This window comes from Lissotriton helveticus, chromosome 5_1 (assembly GCF_964261635.1).
Source record: "Lissotriton helveticus chromosome 5_1, aLisHel1.1, whole genome shotgun sequence".
Taxonomy (NCBI): Eukaryota; Metazoa; Chordata; class Amphibia; order Caudata; family Salamandridae; genus Lissotriton; species Lissotriton helveticus.
The window spans coordinates 1,423,413,313-1,423,432,886 of NC_136065.1; the positions used below are offsets into that span (position 1 = coordinate 1,423,413,313).

Sequence of the window (19,574 nt, forward strand, 5' to 3'; positions counted from 1 at the left end):
TACCTCTCGTGTGGTGGGTAGAGACACAAACTTGACTTCCACCCACTTGCTGAAATAATCAATCAACACTATGGCATAACGTGATTCTAGACTCAATGCATTCATGGGACCTATGAAGCTGTTGCCGACTTTGATCCACGGACCTCTGGTCGTTCAACTGAAGTCATGGAACAATGGCGTGTCGTTAAAGTTTTGTCAGCTTCATTGCACGTTGAGCAGTGAGTAACAAACATATCAACGTCACGATTCAAGGAGGGCCACCAGTATCCTTCCCTCAACATCTGCTTGGTGCCTGTCATTCCTACATGTCCTTCATGGGATAAAACCACTAACTTGCTTCTCATGGACAGTGGTGCTATTAAAGTACCACCTCTGAGAATGACATCTTCGACAACACCAATATCGTCCTTAATTTTCCAGTAGGGTCTGAGTGCTTCGTCAAGTGCTTTCTCACGTGGCCAACCTTTGATCACATATGTTTTAATTGTTTCTAAAACTGTGTCACCTTTTATAGCTTCTAACCATTTTGATTTGGAAATGGTACCGTTGGATTCATGACCTTCAAACAAGCATGCAACAAGTACATCATCATCATACATTTCACATTCAGAGTCATCCTCAGGCGGGGCACGTGACAAATAATCTGCTGATACATTCACTCTGCCTGGAATGTATTCCATCTTAACGTGATGCTCCTGCAATTTGCATGCCAACTTTGCAATTCTTGGTAAAGGCTGGCTAGAACCTTTACCCTCAAGTATCCTGACCAACGGTTTGTGGTCGTACGGATGGTAAATTCTTTGCCCCACAGGAAACTTTTAAACTTTGTAACGCCCAAACACAAGCCAATAGTTCATGTTCAATTACTGAGAACTTTGTCTCAGGGACTCTTAGCTTCCTGGATGCAAATGCGATGATTTTCTTCCCGTTCTCAGTCATATGGCCAAGCATAGCACCCAACCCCATTTGTCTGGCGTCTGTTGTTACAGTGCTGTTCAACTTCTCATCGAATGACTAGCGAGACAGTGCTTGCTCAAGTTCCATCTTAATGGCTTTTATACTTCGTTCACACTCTTCATTACAGATGAATTCCGCATCCTTCTTTACCATCTTCCGCATCGGTTCGACCTTGGCTGCATAATGTTGTATGAATTTAGAATGGATTTCACACATGCCCAAGAAAGATGCCAGTTCATCCTTATTTTTGTGATTTGGTGAACAGGAAATTGCAGAAATCAAGGAGGGTTTGGAGCGTACTCCATTTCCATCGATGAGGTGTCCTAAGTACTCAACCGTTTCTTTCAGGAATTTGTATTTGTCTTTTTGCAGTGTAAGTCCACTGTCCTGAATCCTCTGGAAAACTTTTCACAGGATGACCAGGTGTTCCTCTTTTGTCTTGCTGTAAATTAGAACATCATCCTGGAACGATCTGATTCCTTCCATGCCTTTGAATAACTTGTACATTATACTTTGAAATACAGCTGATGCAGAACATAACCCGAAGGGCAACCTGCGGAATTGATACGTTCCTTCTGGTGTATATTTTTGACTCATCTTGCAGTTGTATCTGATGGTAGGTGGAGCTGAAGTCTAGAGTGGTGAAGATCTTCGCCTGACCTAATGTCATCACCATTTCATTAATCAAAGGCAAAGGTTGGCAATCAGCTATCACGTGGCGGTTCATCTCGCGAAGGTCAATGCACTTCCCGTTCCGTTTCCTCGCCATAACCATTGGCGACAACCACTCAGATGCATTGATTAGCTCGATAATACCATCCTTGCACCAATTCTCCAGAATTGTCTTGAATTCGGCGCGGGCAGATAAGGGTATATTCCTGACTTTTAGTTTCACTGGTTATGCTTTGTTCTTAAGGATAATCTGATGTTCAAAGTTCTTTAAGCATCCTAATTGTTCTTTGAACACTCCCTCAAATTCCTTGAGAATGGTCTCCAGGCTGTCCTCTTGAATGCTGAACACATACGGTGGTTGACAAGGATTAATCATCATCTTGAGTTTTTCTTGTTCCAGCCAACCCAAAATGTTCACATTGTAGTCCACTACAAAGACTTTCGTAGAGGTGTTCTTATCTTTAAACGACAAATCTGCCTTAAAGACCCCTTCTAATTTTATCTTGTACCCGCCATATGCACCTGGAATTATTCTGCTAGACTCCAACGGTGATTTGCACTTGAGTCCGTTGTACGTGTCCTTGGACAGAATTGTTATTCTTGACCCGGTGTCCACCAACATCTTGACATCTTCACCATTCACAGCAACAGCACACCTGGGTTGGTTTTGTGCATCTTCACTGTTGATAATTGCGAACAGCAGCACCAGGTTCTCCAGTAGTTCACTCTCATCTGAGTCTACATCAGACTTTGACTCGTTTACAGTTTAGATTTTTTTAAATCGTGAAGTTCTGCAAACCTTAAGGAAATGTCCCATCTTTCCACATCCTTGACAGATCCTGCCCCTCGCAGGACTTTCTTTGCTAGTTGCCACATGTGCGTTGGATCCACAATGATAACAATTCTGCCTTCACACATGGGCACTGGGGTTCTCAGGCCAGGTCAAATTCTTGCGTGGTTTGTTGGACGTTGACTCCTCCTCCTGCCGCACAAGATTGATGCTTATCAGGTTTGCGCAGCAATTTTACTCCTTTAGCCGACCTTTCCATGCTTTTAATGGTAGACACCACCTTTTCAAGGTTTGGATTCTTATGGCATAACAACTTCTCTTCACACACATGGTTCGCATCACCACCTGATCCCGTATCATCTCGTCTCCATCTTTGAATGCACACGTTGTAGCTGACATTCTCAATGTTGCGATGTAAGACTCAAACGCCTCACCTGGTGCTTGGTACCTGAGGTAAAAGTTATATCTCTCCATTATCACACTCATGGTGGTGTCAAAGTAGTATTTCATTCTCAACTTGGCCTCCTTAAATACATCCCACTCTTCGTCCCCTTCCTCTTTTTCAATTGGAGTTATGTGGTCGAATAACCTCCTTCCTTCTGCACCCAAACAATTGTACATCATTGCTTGTTTTCTCGTGGCATTATATTCAGTCCCATCAATTGCCTCCAAGTGTTTCTCAAAAGACTTTACCCACTGTTTGCAATTTTCTGTGCGTGGCCCAGGGACTTCTAGGAAGGTGCTGGGCATTGCCACCGCATTTATTATACCAGTCATGTTGACACAGCGTAGGTAATTGTTAGGGATAAGCTCTTAAATCTTATGAAGTAATGATTAGATGGCGTTTGACTCTCTCCGGTGGCCGTTTATGGTATAAATAATTTTTGCTGAAAGAAATGCCACTTCACTTTCACTCACGTTTTGTTGCAGCTCCTCTCCGGGGCTATGAGGACGTCATGTGCTTCTGGTGATCAGCCTTGGATGGTGGCTCTTGATCCTGTAATCGCCGCCAGCTTGGTTGTAGTGAAGGACGACAGGAGACATCATGCAAGCAGCCAGCTTTATTCAATACAAGATACTGAATGCCGTTGGGTAACGGTATCCGAAGAGAATTGCCTCAACATTCTAAACAGCGCACTAGGAGGCACGCACACGGACACAGGAGGTAGTACGGGGCGGTGAAGGGACAAGATAGGGAAGGAACGCAGGATGTTACACGTGCCAATGACCTTTAACAACCGCGCAGGCAGCACTATAAGCTTGTTTACCCCTGTAGTGGGTTGAGCTGAAACGTCAGCATAAATTATACATTCATACTGTTCTAGAGGCAGAATTTCAGTAGGCAGAGGACATTCTCGTTCGTATTGTAGAAATGCTTATGTTTTCAAATTAGGATCAAAAACGTATTCAACGTCTGTTGCAGCAAGAGAATTAACCCATTGTATCCATCTCGAATGTAAAACTTTAGTATTTGGAATGCTCACTTTTGTCACTGCCTCTAAGGCAGGTACAGGTGTAACGACCATTATGCGCTTACCCTGTGCGAGGGTTCTCTCCTTTGCTACTGCAGTTTGAACGGCTGTCAGAATTTTTTCTGTTGAAGTAAACTTCATTTCTGCTTGTGTGTACAAGTGTGATTTGTAAGCTATTGGTACTTTTTCACCTTCATTAAAAGGTAAGTACGTGAATCCGCATTGTCTTGGAATGATTTGGATCACTAAGTTGCGTAGGTTTAAGCGTGTTTGTGAATGTTTTGTTGTTAACATGTCTGTTTGGAGTGAACGCAAAATTTCAGTGTGTTTTTGTGTCCAAATAACTGTTTTAAAATCAGGTTTGATTAATTCGTAGAGATGTTTAGAGAGGTTTACCCTTTCTGCGTAATTTAGAATGTATGTTCTTCCGAAATTCAGGAAACCTAGAATCGACTAAGATTTTCAGCATTTTTGGAGGTTGGAGCAGTGCACACTTTTCTAAAAAAAAGTTGGCTGCCAGGCTTTTGCCTTCACTTGAGAGTTCATATCCTAGAAAAAGGATGTTAAGATGGGCAGTTCTTGATTTTTTTAAATTGAATTTGTACCCTTCTGAGGCGAAGCCAAGCATAATGGTGTTCACCCTGTTCAAGTGCCTGTCCAAGTTATTGTCTGTTAGATAGATGTAATCTGCATATGATAAAGCTTCATCATCATACGTCTGTAGTAACTCTGTTACCCTAGCTGAAAATAACCCAGGACTATTCTTGAATCCCTAAGGGAGACAACAGAAGTGACGCTGTGTCCTCATAATTGAAAAAGCGGTCAAATCCTACTTTCTGGTGCAATGTTTTGACAGAAGAAACCTTTAGACATATCTAAAGTGGTTTTATATTTTTTACGCACAATGTTATTCATTAATGCTGCAAAAGTTTTGCAACAAGAGTTTAGATGTCTGTAATCCAATACTAGACAATATGTATTGTCTGGTTTGGAGACAGGAAACAAAGGATTGTTCATGGACGAGGTGCATGTTTCAATCACCCATTGGTATTCAAGTTGATCTAATATCTCCCTGACCTGTTTTTTAGATTCTTGCTTGACTGGATACTGCCTTTGTGCAGTTGGTTGATTTTTTTCCTGGATTTTATGGTGAGGAGAATCCTCATCCCAGCCTACATGATTTTTATATAATGCAGGAGCCTGGGCAACTGCCCATTTCCTGGCATAAATATATTTTAAATGAATTGGAATGTGGTTGGAAATGGCTGGCATAATTATGTCTTCGCCATGTGTGCACTCCCTGACAAATTCTGGTGGCCAGTCTTGTTTAGCTAGAAGAATGTCACAACCCTTAGAGAGTCGCTCACAAAAGAGTGCTCTTATCTTTCTTGGTATGTCTCCCTCCATTCGGAGTGTTATTTCACATAACTTATGTGTACAACTAACCCTGGTATCCGCAGTTTCAACTTGAATGAATTCATTCAAGTCCACTGTCTCCAGATGATCCTTCAAGTTCTTGCGAGCTATGGTGACTTCTGCTGTGCTGTCCAACATTATCTGAGACCATTCCCCGTTCTTGAGTGGTGTCCTCAAGATCCTCGGAATGGTAAACGAACAAAATATAGAATCCTAAATATAGAACGGAAAGAATATCGACTCCAAAATATAGATAGGACAGAATATCGAATTACCAAAATATAGTTAGTCAGGATATCGAATTTGGGGTAGGAAATATCGATTTCCATAATATCGAATTTAAAATATCGATTTCCATAATATCAGATTTTTTTAGTGTTATGCAGGTAGTATATGTGTTAAAATTATGTATTAATTTTGTAATGTATGTTTAATTTTTTTAAAGTAATGAATGTTATGTAACTACATTTTTGCGTAATTTAATTCCGTAGCAGGTTGTGGATTTATAGGGGAATAGGGTGGGAAGTAAGTTAATTATAGTAAATTAAATAATAATGTTTATTTATATGTATTGATAATTAATTGCTTGATAATTAATTATTAATTGGTAATTAATTTTTATTAATTGGTAATTCATTTTTATTAATTGATTAATTGATAACTATGTTAATTGTATTATTTATTATTTGGAGCGGGTTGTGGGTTTATAGGGTAATAGGGTGGGAAGTAATTTAATTGTAATAAAGTAAATATTTATTTGTATTTACATGTATTGATAATTAATGGATAATTAATTATTAATTGGTAATTAATTTTTAATATTTGGTAATACATTTTTTAAATTGGTGATACATTTTTATTAGTTGTTAATTAATTTTAATCAATTTTGTATTGGTTTTGGCAATTAATTTTATTTTATTTTAATATTAAATCATTACTTTCCCTACTGTTGAACTCTCTGGAGTGGGAATAGTACTTTTTACCCCCCCTCTACACTACACTTTCCCTACTGTTGCACTCTTTGGAGTGGGAATAGTAGTTTTTACCCTCCTGCTATCCAACGCTTTCCCTACTGTTGCACTCTCTGGAGTGGGAATAGTAATTTATACTCCTATGCTATCCAACGCTTTCCCTACTGTTGCACTCACTGGAGTTGGAATAGTAATTTTTACCCCTACGCTATCAAACGCTTTCCCTACTGTTGCACTCACTGGAGTGGGAATAGTAATTTGTACCCTCCACTTGGCCAACGCTTTCCCTACTGTTGCACTCTTTGGAGTGGGAATAGTAATTTTTACCCCTACACTATCCAACGTTTTCCCTACTGTTGCACTCACTGGAGTGCGAACAGTATTTTTTACCCCTTCGCTATCCAACGCCTTCCCTACTGTTGCACTCAGTGGAGTGGGAATAGTAATTTTTACCCCTACGCTATCCAATGCTTTCCCTACTGTTGCACTCTCTGGAGTGGGAATAGTAATTTTTACCCCCCCCCCGCTATCCAACGCTTTCCCTACTATTGCATTCATTGGAGTGGGAATAGTAATTTTTACCCTCTCACTATCCAAAAAATTGTCTACTTTTTTTTACATTACATTTATTATTTTTACATATTAAGCTTTTTTGCATCATTTTAAGTATGTTTTATTTCGTTGTTTTTAATATTTAATTAATTTTATATTATTTTTAATACATTTTAAAAATTCTATATTTTAGTTAACTATATTTTAACACTATATTTTGGATTCGATATTTTAGTACTTACCTGTTTGTAGATAGGGATTCTATATTCTGTACTTCGATATTTTGGAGTCGATATTTTGGGCATCCTATATTATGTCCCTCGATATTAAGTCACTGAACCCCTCGGCATGTCTAATTTTTAGACCTGCTACCTTCTTTTTGGTGAATTTAGTTTTCTTGTTTTTCTGAACGTGTTGATCGTCTTTGGACTTCACACGTTCTTCCTTGTTTTCCAACCGTCCTCTTCTTACGGATTTCTGTGACGAAGTCTCAAAGGTACGAGAGGAACGTGTATCAGTAGTTTGATATTTATCAGGTTTTCTCAAATTATCCCTATTCTTTCAGAGGGCTCCTTTTGAGGAGACCTGCCCCTGGAATGAGAACGCTTCTCTTTAGAAGTTTGTTTGCTGTTTTCCCACTTCTTTTTAATAGGAGTAGGAGTATAAAAACTCCACATCTTGCTCTGGAATGCCTCTCTATCTTTTGGACAATTTTCCTCACTCACATGCCTAGTAAAGACAGGCTTCATGAAATAGTCTAAGGGAATCTTCTCACCCGAAGTTCAATCAGGCATCATGATTGTCCATCCTAGCCTTGTGTCCATTCAGGTCCTTGTAGGACTGAGGGAGCTGGTCTGTTAGGGGCATCCCTCCCCTCAGGGGAATTGTGAGGTCCTTCTCACACATTGCAGGCATAGTAGGGCATATACCGCTGAGGGGCTGCTCCATGGACAGTTAGTGCAATCATAGCTCCATGTAAGCAGAGAAAAGATGGGTCTTGGCATGTAGACCCAAAACACTAACATATTAAAATGTAGCCAGACGATATACTGTGTAGGATCCTGTGAACCTTCCAATAACCAAAGTAGAGTCATTTCAGGGACCTACTGAGAACTTAGAAGTAATTGTCCACCAATATTTTAAAGGCCTACCTTCTGTAACTGTTCCTCATTCAAGTCAATACCAAAAATTATTTTAAGGAAATTGCCTGGGTGTCAATGACACCTATGCCTTCATACAAAATCAGTAGAATAGACCAGAATAATTCCATGATGCACGGCAATACTACACTCTGCAGTTAGATCATAAGTCCCTAAGACCCATGGATGGTTCAGTTCAAGAGAATTTGTTGGGAAGGGAATGTGTTCTGCATGGCATACAGGTATGCACCCCTGTCCAGAGTGACACAAATGCAATTAAACGTTTTACTAACCCAGCTAATCTAGTATGCTCACTGCAGCCTGCAGCCCAGGCCAGCTTTTAGTAATGTCAAGGTCTCAAATGGTTCAGTGACATGGAGAGGCACTCTCTTTTATCAACATGGGACTACTGTCCTTGTATTGGGCTGTTCCATGAAGAGGGGGTGGCAGTGTGCCAATTATTAAGAATTAATAGTCCTGAACAGTCCTTTTTTCTGTGTGGGAGAGGAGTGTTGTGCATTAGTCCCACTTGGGTACATGTTCCACTTTAGTGTGACACCCAGACTCTTGCACTCACAATCTGAATTTGTGATGATAGCATGAGTACAGTGAATTTGTGGTACATACATGACAGTGAGATTATGTGTGCAATGAGAGTATATTCACTGGGACCAGTGAGGCCCACTTTGGATAGCCTCTGGTTTAACATGGCACAAGAGAGGGTGGATGCAGCTTCCCTAGACAGTAGAAGTGTATCACTTACATTCTGTGGCTGGAGGGTGGAGACCCACATTCTGAAGAGAGAGGACCTGGTGACAGTGCTACCCTCAGAAATTCTATGAGGACCTTTCAGCAAGTGATTGCTGTTTAGAGTGCCCATGGAACTCACATTAGGGGGATGCAAGGAGACAGGGATGAGACTGCAGATTCTCTTGTTAAATGTGGCCACGTTTCTAGACAGGGTCTGCCCTTTTGTCTGTTCCTGATTGCTACTACAGGAAGGCTGATGACAGCTGGATGCTGAAATGTCACACTTCATTGTGAGCCACCCCCCTGCACAAAGGCTGTGCCTGCACTACCAGCAGAAGATCACATTTGAAAGGAAACCACCCCAAACTGGTTCTAGGATCTACAACCCTGTCTGAAAACTGAGCACAAACTGGGGCCTAAATAACTTCACTTATTTCCCTATTCCACATTTTCCTGATCAAAGAAAAGGGTGCTCTGCAGAGTCCTCGAAAATTTGCAGTCAGGCTAGGGCTGGTGTCTGTATGAACTCCAGTCTCCCATAGTTGAGAGGACATCACCTGAATTCTGGGCCATTTGCTGGAGAAGCGGTGAGCACCTCCCTTCACAGAGAGGGAAGGTGAGTGCCTGACTAAGAAGTAAGAAAGACTATCCTGGAGGACAATTCCAGCCATGTTCTCTGTTTGTAGAGCACCCCAAAAAGCTGATTGCCAAGCAGGACCATCACCCGGCCTGACCTAAGCTATGATGGGTTGCCTGCTCTTCCAGAATGTGGGTCATGTGGCGGACTTCTTAAATAAACTGTGAAACCAACCAACAATAACGTGTGTCCTGCCCAGAACTTCTGCAGTACGTCTGAAGGACTGGTGCTGTGGTTGCTGACATGTAATGCATTCCCAAGAGGACTCTTTAAAGCATGTGACTTGTTCCCGGCTGATAGGCCACAACTTTCAAAGACAAGCAACTGTCAGTCCAGCCCACTGTGCTGAGCACTTCAGTGATTCAAGTGAGGAGCAAGACAGCCACTTGTAACGAACAATGATGAAGATGCTGACAATGCAAGCCTTTTTAGTGCACCATCCAGTGACAGCCAAGCCATGTTTCTGCTGAGAAGGTAATGAAAGGCCTGGCCTCAGAAGACTAAAAACTGATGTCATGATTGCACAAAGATAATGACGAGAACTCCTTGAGCTTAAGAACTGTTCCAACTGAACTGTTCAAACTGACACGTTGTCAATGTGTCGGAGGCTTAGTGAACTTGCACCTGTGCCTAATCAGTCCAAATCACAGGAAAGCCACCAAAGACAATGGGGGACAATGTAGCCTTGGAAGAAAAGTGTAGTGCTTAAATAGAAGCCCATGGGTCAGATTGTTAACCTTGTAGTTTTGCCCCGCTTATCTAGTTGGGTAGTATTCTGTTGAGATATTGAAGTGCTTTCTTTTTACTTTAGGATAAGCACTGAGCTGGACAATTAGTTATTGTGTCTGTTACTTAGTGTTTCCATTCTGAGTCTGTGCCCCCCCCACACCACCAAGTTGAGAAGACTTTGACTGCTCACCCTTGCTACCCTGAGAGTGAAGGGCAGGAAGAGTGAACATGACTCGGTTTACAGATTCATAGTAAGATGTACCACAGTTTACAAGAGACAAAGAACCTCAACCACCACAGTTGTAGCCAGGCCCTAGCTGCTCTGCGCCCCCTGAATAGTTTCAGACTGATGATTTAAAGTCATAGCTGGGTTCACCAGCCACAAGAGGTTTATTTCGAATCCATGTGATATATTTGGGTTTTTGGAGACTAAACTACAAGAATTCTTCAGAAAAATAAAGAAAACTCTTTTGCTTAAATAAAAGACCCAAAATCAGTATTTATTTATTTATTTATTTTAAAGATTTATAAAGCGCGGCTTATACCCGTGGGTGTCTTGGCGCTGTAACTCAGCTTATTATCTCAGTGAGAACATTATCACACCTCAAAAGTGGTACAGTGAGCGGAGAAATTATTGGTCAAACAACCAAGTTTTCAGCAGCTTTCTAAACTGAAACAATGATGAAGTAGATCTTATCACCATCGGAAGAGTATTCCAGAGTCTGGCTGCGGTGTTTGTGAAACATCTATCACCCCAAGTGACAGTCCTGGTCCGTGGCACTGTCAATTGGTACAGGTGTTCAGATCTAAGTGATCTCTTGGGTTGATAGAAGATAAGCTTCTGTTTGGGAAACACCGGGCCGAAACCATGTAATGCTTTAAAGGTGAGGCATAAGGTTTTAAATCTAATCCGATTTCTTACAGTTAGCCAGTGGTAGTTCCTGATTACTTGCTTAATGGATTTAAATTTGGGGGTGCCAGACAGTAGCCTTGCTGCTGCGTTTTGAATAAGCTGCAATTTGGCCACCACCCGAGATTGAGCATTCGCAAATAATCCATTACAGTAATCCAATGATGAAAGCACCAAGGAGCTCACCACCGTTTTCCTCGCATGATCTGGAAGAAATGGTAAGATTTTTCTAAGGAGTCTGAGTTTGTGGAAGGCAGAAGATGCTATCTGATTGGCATGGTTAACGAAATTCAGCTTTTCGTCGAAGATTATCCCTAAATTCCTAACCTTATGAACAGGAGTTGGTAGGGCTCCAAGTAATGGGGGCCACCAGACGGAAGACCACAAAGGAGATAACTTTCCAAAGATAATTACCTCAGTCTTCTCTGAGTTGAGTCTTAAGCAGTTTCCAGCCATCCACTCCTTGATTGCCAACATGCCTTCCTGAAACCGAGCCGCCACCTCTTCTCCATCGTTCTTGATGGCAAGCACCAACTGGGTGTCGACGGCATATGTGGTAAGGCTCATCCGGTAGTTTTTAATAACCCTAGCTAAGTCCGACACATAGATATTAAAAAGTGTCGGACTTAGGGATGAGCCTTGAGGAACACCACATGGTAGAGCAAGATCAGCCGATTTAAAAGATCCCAGTGTTACTGCCTGCGTTCTGCCCGACAAAAAAGAGGCAAGCAAGGCCCTAGCCATAGAATGGATGCCCAGTTCTTCGACACGGTCAATCAAGATGGAGTGGTTGACCGTGTCGAAGGCCGCAGATAAATCCAACAGGACCAATACCGCTGTACCCCCTTGGTCCCTGATGGTCCTGATGTCATCAGCGGCCTTGATAAGTGCGGTCTCGGTCCCATGCATTTTGCGAAACCCAAATTGAGAGTCGTCAAGTAGAGTGTTTCGTTCAATATATTCCGACAGCTGCATGTTCATTGCTTTCTCAGCTACTTTAGCTAAGAACGGCAAACTAGCAATAGGTCTATAGTTTTTAAGCACAGTTTTTTCTAGACCAGGTTTTTTAAGGAGAGGTTTCAGTAGGGTATTCTTTAACCTATCCGGAAAGACCCCTGATTTGAACATCCCATTGCAGACTCGTGTTATGACTTCACTAATTAAATCAATTAATGGGGGAAAGATTTTGGGAGGGCAGGGGTCCAGGGCTGAGCCCGTTTTAATAAGCCTGATGAAATCAGCTGTCTGCTCCTCCTTAATCTCTTTGAATTGAGAAAGTGAGCACTCAAGGGGTTTACATAAGGAAGTAGATTTCAGTTTAATAGGGGATGTCATTACTGAAAACTCTGAGTAAATATCATTTACTTTAGAAAAGAAAAAGTTTGCCAGTGCATCGCAAAATTCCTGCGAAAGAGGTCTGCAGATTTCCCAGCCAATGATTTTACCACCTCATACAATTGTCTACTTGAGTTTTTAGAATTTTCGATTTGTTCCTCAAAGTAGTTCTTTTTTGCCTCCTGAATCATTTTTTTATAGACAGCTAGTACTTCTTTGTATGTAAGTTTACTTTTACTATCATAAGTCTTTCGCCAATTTCTTTCATGGTTCCTACAGACCTGTTTTTGCTTTCTTAAGGCTTCTGAGAACCACGGGGCCGAGGGCACATTCCTGTTTTTTTAGATGGTTTTAAGCGGCACATGTGCCTCCACCGCGTTGCTCAACCAAGTGAAAAACTGATCCACCGCTACATTAGGGTCTTCCGAAATTGCGGGACTGGATTTAATCAATGATAATCTAAAAATCTCATAATCAATGTCCTTCCAAACTCTGAATATTTCCTGAGTTGGAGGGGCCCTTTAAGGGATCGGAGCCTTAGTAATAGGAACACAGTAATAATAGGAGTAGTAATAGGAGTACACATCATTAGACACTAATACAGCTGCTTAGTTACACACATAATTAACTGGTATCTTTGAAAGTGCAAAACAGAAGCTGTAATACCAACTAAGGTTTTGGGTACTATTGTCACAACACATCAAAACAGTCAAAAGGGAACTCAACACAAGACTAGCGTAGCACAACACAACTACATCACATTGCAAAAATGCAGCATAAAAACATAGCTGAACAAACAAATAACAGAACACATCACTAGCTGAGCAACAAGATACCACACAATAAATATGCTCAACCTTTCTTGCCATGTGTTACTACCACCTGAAGCCTGCTTTCATAATAGTGTGGTAATGGTTTGCACAAAAGCAATCCTTTAATTTACCACAAAGGATATGCAATAACACAAGTCACAAATGTTTTGTGGTCCTGATCCATGTCTTAAATATGCAATTGTGGTGCTCACTTTATGAGATCAGCCCTAAACAATTCAATGGGGTGTAAGGGTCTGATGATGTGGTGCATTTTCTTATATTCTTATATCATGCCTAGGAGGTTCAGTTGTAAGCCATTTTAAAGAGTTCTGTGCGGATTTCTAGTTTGATGAGTGGAAGGTACTCGGTCATGTTGGTGGGGAACATTATCTCCACCATCCCGAGGGATCACTGCCCACCAAATCTAGAGTAATCCATCAGCACTATAGACATTCTTCACATTGACAGGAACCACCATCATGCCAGTTCCTGTCATTATTAATTAAAGTTTGATGGACGGCTCCATCAAAAAGGATATCCCTCCATCAAACGTTTACAAAATTTTACATTTTTCAAAAATAAACTCCCAAAGCAGGAGGTATTGAAAATGGTAAAACAAATGCCCCCCACACCATGGGAGTTTCATCCTGTGGTGCTGGGGTCATTACTTTCTTTTGCTGTTCCTCATTGCCAGATTTTATCTGGTAGCTTCAGGCAACAAAAAAACACATAACACCTTCCACTCTAAATAGGGAGGATGATGTTATTTGTTACCATACTTCATTGGAGGACTACGCTGGCCACTGGGCTGAGGTAGGCTCCTTCAGCCACATACTGGAGGTCCACCCGCCTCTATATCTGGTGGGCAAAACTTGAGCTTGGCAAAGAGGGTACCCCATTACGATAAAATACCCTATCCTCCAAAGTCTAAATCAGCCCCTCTGTTTTTAGTAGTTTTGGTGTGAGGAGTTTGGCTCAGCTCTCTGGCATTGTTTCAATGTGGCTGTGGGATTAAGATGTCAGTCTTGGCACTACCATGTTTTCAAACAGCTTTGTATGTAAACTGTAGCATATCAATGTGAATGTGCGAACATGACATTGATTATGCTGCGCTTGTGTTTCTTATAAATAATGCAACTTCTGTGGGTAGAACGTGAGCGCAACGTTGCCATGCTGTGCTTGTGTTGTTACCATATAATGCACATATCAAATGATGCTTCTATGTAAATTGGTACAATGCACTTGTCGTTACCCTGTTCTTGTTTGAGGGAAAGGTAGCATGGAATGGAATGAAGGCAGGAGATAAAAGAGTGCGGGGAACGATCGCTATTCATTCATTGTCTGGATTGTAATTGTACATGAGGGCTGGATTGCGGATTATATTACCTTTGCTGAAGAAGTCCTTGCCTTAATGCTATTATTCTATTTCAATGTGCTCATCAGCCTACCATACATAAACCTTACTGTCTTACTTCGATTTACCTTTACAAACACTAACAGCCTGATTCATCAAGTTAAATTGCACTCGCAAAGGGCAAGATTCTCAGAATCTTGCCTTTTGCGAGTGCAATTTTTGCATTTGGGATTCATCATCCCAAATGCAAAATTCGCTATTTAAGAATTCGCACATTTGCGAAGAATTGAATTTAAGGAATCTCTATTTGAGATTTCTTAAATGCAATTCATGAAGCATTTTAAAATTGCGAAATTGCAATTTTGGGCCGCTATTTACCAAGAGGTCAGACCTCTCGGTAAATAGCAAAAACTTAGAAAAATGTATTTAAATGCATTTTTCTAAGTTGCATGTTACACACACATATGTCCTTTGGACATGTGTGTGCGCAACACCAATGTAGATTACATTTCAGGGGTGCTACAGGGTGTCCTTTGGACACCCCTGCACCCTTGAAATCGCATCCTTATTTGCGATTAGCTAATTGCTAATCGCAAATAAGGAATAACTCCCCATGCATTCCTATGGGCCTGTAGGCATGGGGAGTTATTCCTTATTAGCGATTAGCAATTAGCTAATCGCAAATAAGGACATGAATCCCGTTTTGCAAGTCCTTAATAGCGATTCGTTATGAATCGCTATTAGGGGCTCGCAAAACGGGAGATTGATGAATCAGGCTGAAAATACATTGTTAAATCAGCTTGGCCTGACATTTTTCTATTTGATATTTTCATTTCTCCAGGAAAGAAAATGAATGGAAGCGCATATGAACTGCCAGCTACTAATGCTGCCCGGAAGGTATGTGATCACTTGAAGGTGGGGTCTTTGTATCACCACGGAAAGGCACAACAGACAGAGGCAACATATAACATAGATTATTTGCTGCTCACTTAAAATAGTGGCTCTGACATTATGGGACTGATTATGAGTTTGGAGAGGGGTTACTCGATCCCAAACGTTACCAGTATCCTATCCAACTTATAAAATGTTTCTATAGGCTATAATGCACTTGTGATAAGGTGGACGGTATGTCTGATATGTTGTGACAGAGTAACCCTCCGCCAAACTCAAAATCATGCCGTATATCTGGTAAAAGTATTTTAAATCAGTGCTTAGAGGAGGTTCACTCACTTCTTTGCACTATACAAATAGCTCACTTGCAGCCAGATTCATCAAGCGAAATGCACTCGCAAAAGGGCCAGATTCTGAGAATCTGTCCCTTTGCGAGTGCAATTTTTGCATTTGGAATTCATCATCCCAAATGCAAAAATCGCTAATAAAGAATTCGCTAATATGCGAGGATTAGCATTTAAGGAATCTCTATTAGAGATTCCTTAAATGCTATTCATGAAACATTTAAAAATTGCGAATTCGCAATTTAAGACCGCTATTTACCACGAAGTCAAACCTCGTGGTAAATAGCGAAAACTTAGAAAAATGCATTTTAATGCATTTTTCAAAGTTGCATGTTACACACTTGCATGTCCTTTGGACATGTGTGTGCACAACATCAGTGTGAATTCACATTTCAGGGGTGCTACAGGGTGTCCTTTGGACACCCCTGCACCCTTGAGATCACATCCTTATTTGCGATTAGCAAATTGCTAATCGCAAATAAGGAATAACTCCCCATTCATTCCTATGGGCCTGTAGGCCCATAGGAATACATGGGGAGTTATTCCTTATTTGCGATTAGCAATTTGCTAATCGCAAATAAGGAACATGTAGGAATCGCAATATTTTTTGCAATTCCTGCATGAATCCCGTTTTGCAAGTCCTTAATAGCGATTCCTTATGAATCGCTATTAAAGACTCGCAAAACGGGTCTTTGATGAATCTGGCAGTTGATCATTTACTGACTAACTCATTCACAAACTGACAAACCCAGAAGCAGACAGGTTATAGCAAAACAGTCCAATTTCACTTGCTATTTGAACATGAATGAAAACTACAAAAAGTAAATATGCTTATGCGTTTCTTTTCAGCGGTCCATCAAACACCTGAAGTGCCCCTTGTTTGACATGTGATGTAATACTCAGTAACACAAAATGTTATGCCATTCACACAATTTCATTGTGATCTGACATGTAATACCTTCTGGACCATTAGCATCATAACAGTCAGCATGGGATAACCATGGTCAATTCAGTTCAAGTTTTTGATCCAGGCATACACTGACATGGGCAAGGCAGTGCAGAAATAGAAGGGATCCAGACGAATCTGAATCATCACTGAATCCTACCGGCTGTTTCCCAGTGCAATGACAAACACTAAAACACTTGCTGGGCACCTGTAGGGGGTGATGGAGAACTCTTAAAGAACAATCAGCAACTTCCTTTGTCAGTCAATTCTCAGAGTAGTTGGATGCCTAAGAATCACAGGTGCACTCCAGCACCTTGAGTCCAAACTCAGGCAGAAGCCCATTAGAGCAAACAAAGACCTTCACATGTCATTTCAAAGGTTTGAAGTGACACACTGAGATTTGAAAGATGGATTTGTATGTAGGAAGTGTAGGTATGTACGTCATGTAAAATGTGGTTGCATGACTCATTGAGCTAAATTATCATCATTTACCTTGTGACCTACAGGAAACACAAGGTTAAAACTCATTGAGCTTTCTAACATAAAACACAAATGTGTGACCTACATGTTACACTGTGTGCTCTGAATCAAGCACATTAACCCTCTGTGCTAGTTTACGATGCTTTGTACCAGTGACCACAGAATGTACATGTACCTCTCTGGAAAGTGCATTAATCTCCAGAGTTAACCTGTCACTAATATATAATGAAGTTGGATGGATACACATAGGTCTCTGTAGGAGGTGCCTTAACCCCAATGTTTTCAATGAGTGCTCTGCACCGACAAAGTAAAAAAGAGGTGTTGAGAGGAATCGCCATTGGCATCTCTTTTCTGAAGAGGTGTTGAGAGGATTCACCCCTGGCATCTCTTTTCAGTCCTCCAAAAATTCCCACTCCAGCTTGAAGGTCTGAAAGCCACAAATGAATGAAAACAAAAACCTGCGTGAATGTCTTGATGGTAATAACTGCATGAGCTGGTGAAAGGACGTGACGAGGAGGAGCAGGATCACCAGCAGGACTAGGAGGATTTATAGGACCAAGAGATCAAGCAAGATCAGCACCATAATGATCAAGAGAGCAAAGACTAGAAAAATAAGTGCCAAGATAGCCAGAATCAGGAAGACCAAAATAAGAAAAACCTAAGGGACTATAGACCAAGTTCACAAGAAATATGATGAGGAGAAGCAGGGGATCAAGAACAGTACCAGGATGAGTACCACGAGAAGGCAGAGGATCAGGATCCAAAGAAGAAGGGTGAGGAGGAGAAGCTTGATCAGGTAGAGGAATATCAAGAGGAATGGGTGGCCAGGGCTAAGGGACAGGCACTAGACAGATTTAAGTGACATGAAGGAGGAGAACCAGGAGGGCAAAGATCATGTCTAGTAGGCACAATGCCTGGGCCTACAAGAGGACTGGATATATGAGAAGGAGCAGCACATGTCGGATTAGGAGTAGGGCCAGGAGGAATGCCTAGATCGGGAGGAGGAGGAAGAGTAGGAATAGAAAGAGGAGATAACCTAGAAAAGGAAAAGGATGAAGAGAACCAATAGGAAGAATATGATGGGGAAGATGATAAACAGATGGGGGAGAAGACCAGGATAAGTATGAGGAAGAGGAGCAGAAAAACAAAGAGAGGGAGATGAGGAGAACCAAGAGATGTACTCCAAGAGGGAATTGCCAATTTCTATGAAGGCAGTCTTTTATTAAACAACATAATGCAAAGGCTGAGTGTTGTGTGCTCCAGTCCTCATGATGCCACCCCTCATGATTGCATCTCTTAGGACATCCATAATTTCTACTTTAATTAATATGAGAAGCCAGAGCAAACAATTTCCATTTCCAGCATTGCTCAAGGCCCTGGAATCTAGACACCCAGGTATGTTGAGGTGGAATCTTTAAAGTCAAGACCACTTTCATTGCATCTGTGCGGTTAACTCCACATTTTACTGATAAGAAGAACAATAAAAAATACAGATGAACAAATGGTAAGAAGAGTGGGGTACAACCTTTTCGAGAGGAGGATAGGTTAAATGTTTTCATCAAGGCCATGGGTTGGTAAGAAACACCAATGGCAGGCAGTGATTGATGTCACATGACTTTTGCAGCCCTCAAGGAAAGTGACACTGAAATGGGATAAGAAACCCCAACATAAAAAGAACATACATCTCTAAGTAATATGAATAAAACTCATTAAAGTGTTACTTTCATTGCTATTCATAATGGTTAAGGCAAGAGGTATGCAGTTCCTACCATGAACTAAGGGGGACAGGAGGGCTTGGTGGTCATCAAGTACTCATAGATGTACAGGGGGAACGGAAATTACTCGTGTTGGAATTTAGAGCCCTCACACACCTGGCTGGGTTTCATGCTTCCTCATAGGGCGTGTTCCTCGTCAGGTCGGTGCTGCAATAACTGACGAGCTCCCTAGGAGGTGCTCTTTGGCGGAGATCTTTTATTCCAAATTGATGTATGGTGCTGTGGGTGTGAGGGACCTATGTGTGTACACGGAAGGAGTGCAAGTGAATGAACTTAGTGATTAGTTAAAAGAGGAATTGGAAGACCCAGTGAGAACAATTTTAATCAGTAGGGCCCCCAACCTGATTAAAAACAGGGTGGTGCACTTCTGAAAGGATGTTTCAGGATCGACGCACTGTCAAGTGGTCAACATGTTTCTCGCCTGGTAGTCCTCAGATCTCTCGGCGATTCGTCAGGACCAATATAGAAGATTAAACCTATCTACACAGTGGGAGGTTTTCTGGTGATGTGTCCCTAATAAACCAACCTACAACCTATAGTGAGGTACCTGTATTTTGGATGACCAACCTAATAAATAAGAACAACATGTATTAGACAGGAAGTGCATAAATACAGGCCAATACATTTCAAAGGCATAACACA

The 19,574-nt window shown here is 41.3% G+C and overlaps 1 protein-coding gene across 1 annotated transcript in view; it reads left to right on the plus strand.

Moving 5' to 3' along the window:
* The window catches only part of LOC144755464 (uncharacterized), a 204,535-nt gene that overhangs the window by 136,757 nt on the left and 48,204 nt on the right, over positions 1 to 19,574 (plus strand). Inside the window, exon 4 of the mRNA XM_078644424.1 lies at positions 15,338 to 15,393. Within this exon, the coding sequence (XP_078500550.1) occupies positions 15,338 to 15,393 (56 nt within the window). The remainder of the gene's footprint in view (positions 1 to 15,337; positions 15,394 to 19,574) is intronic.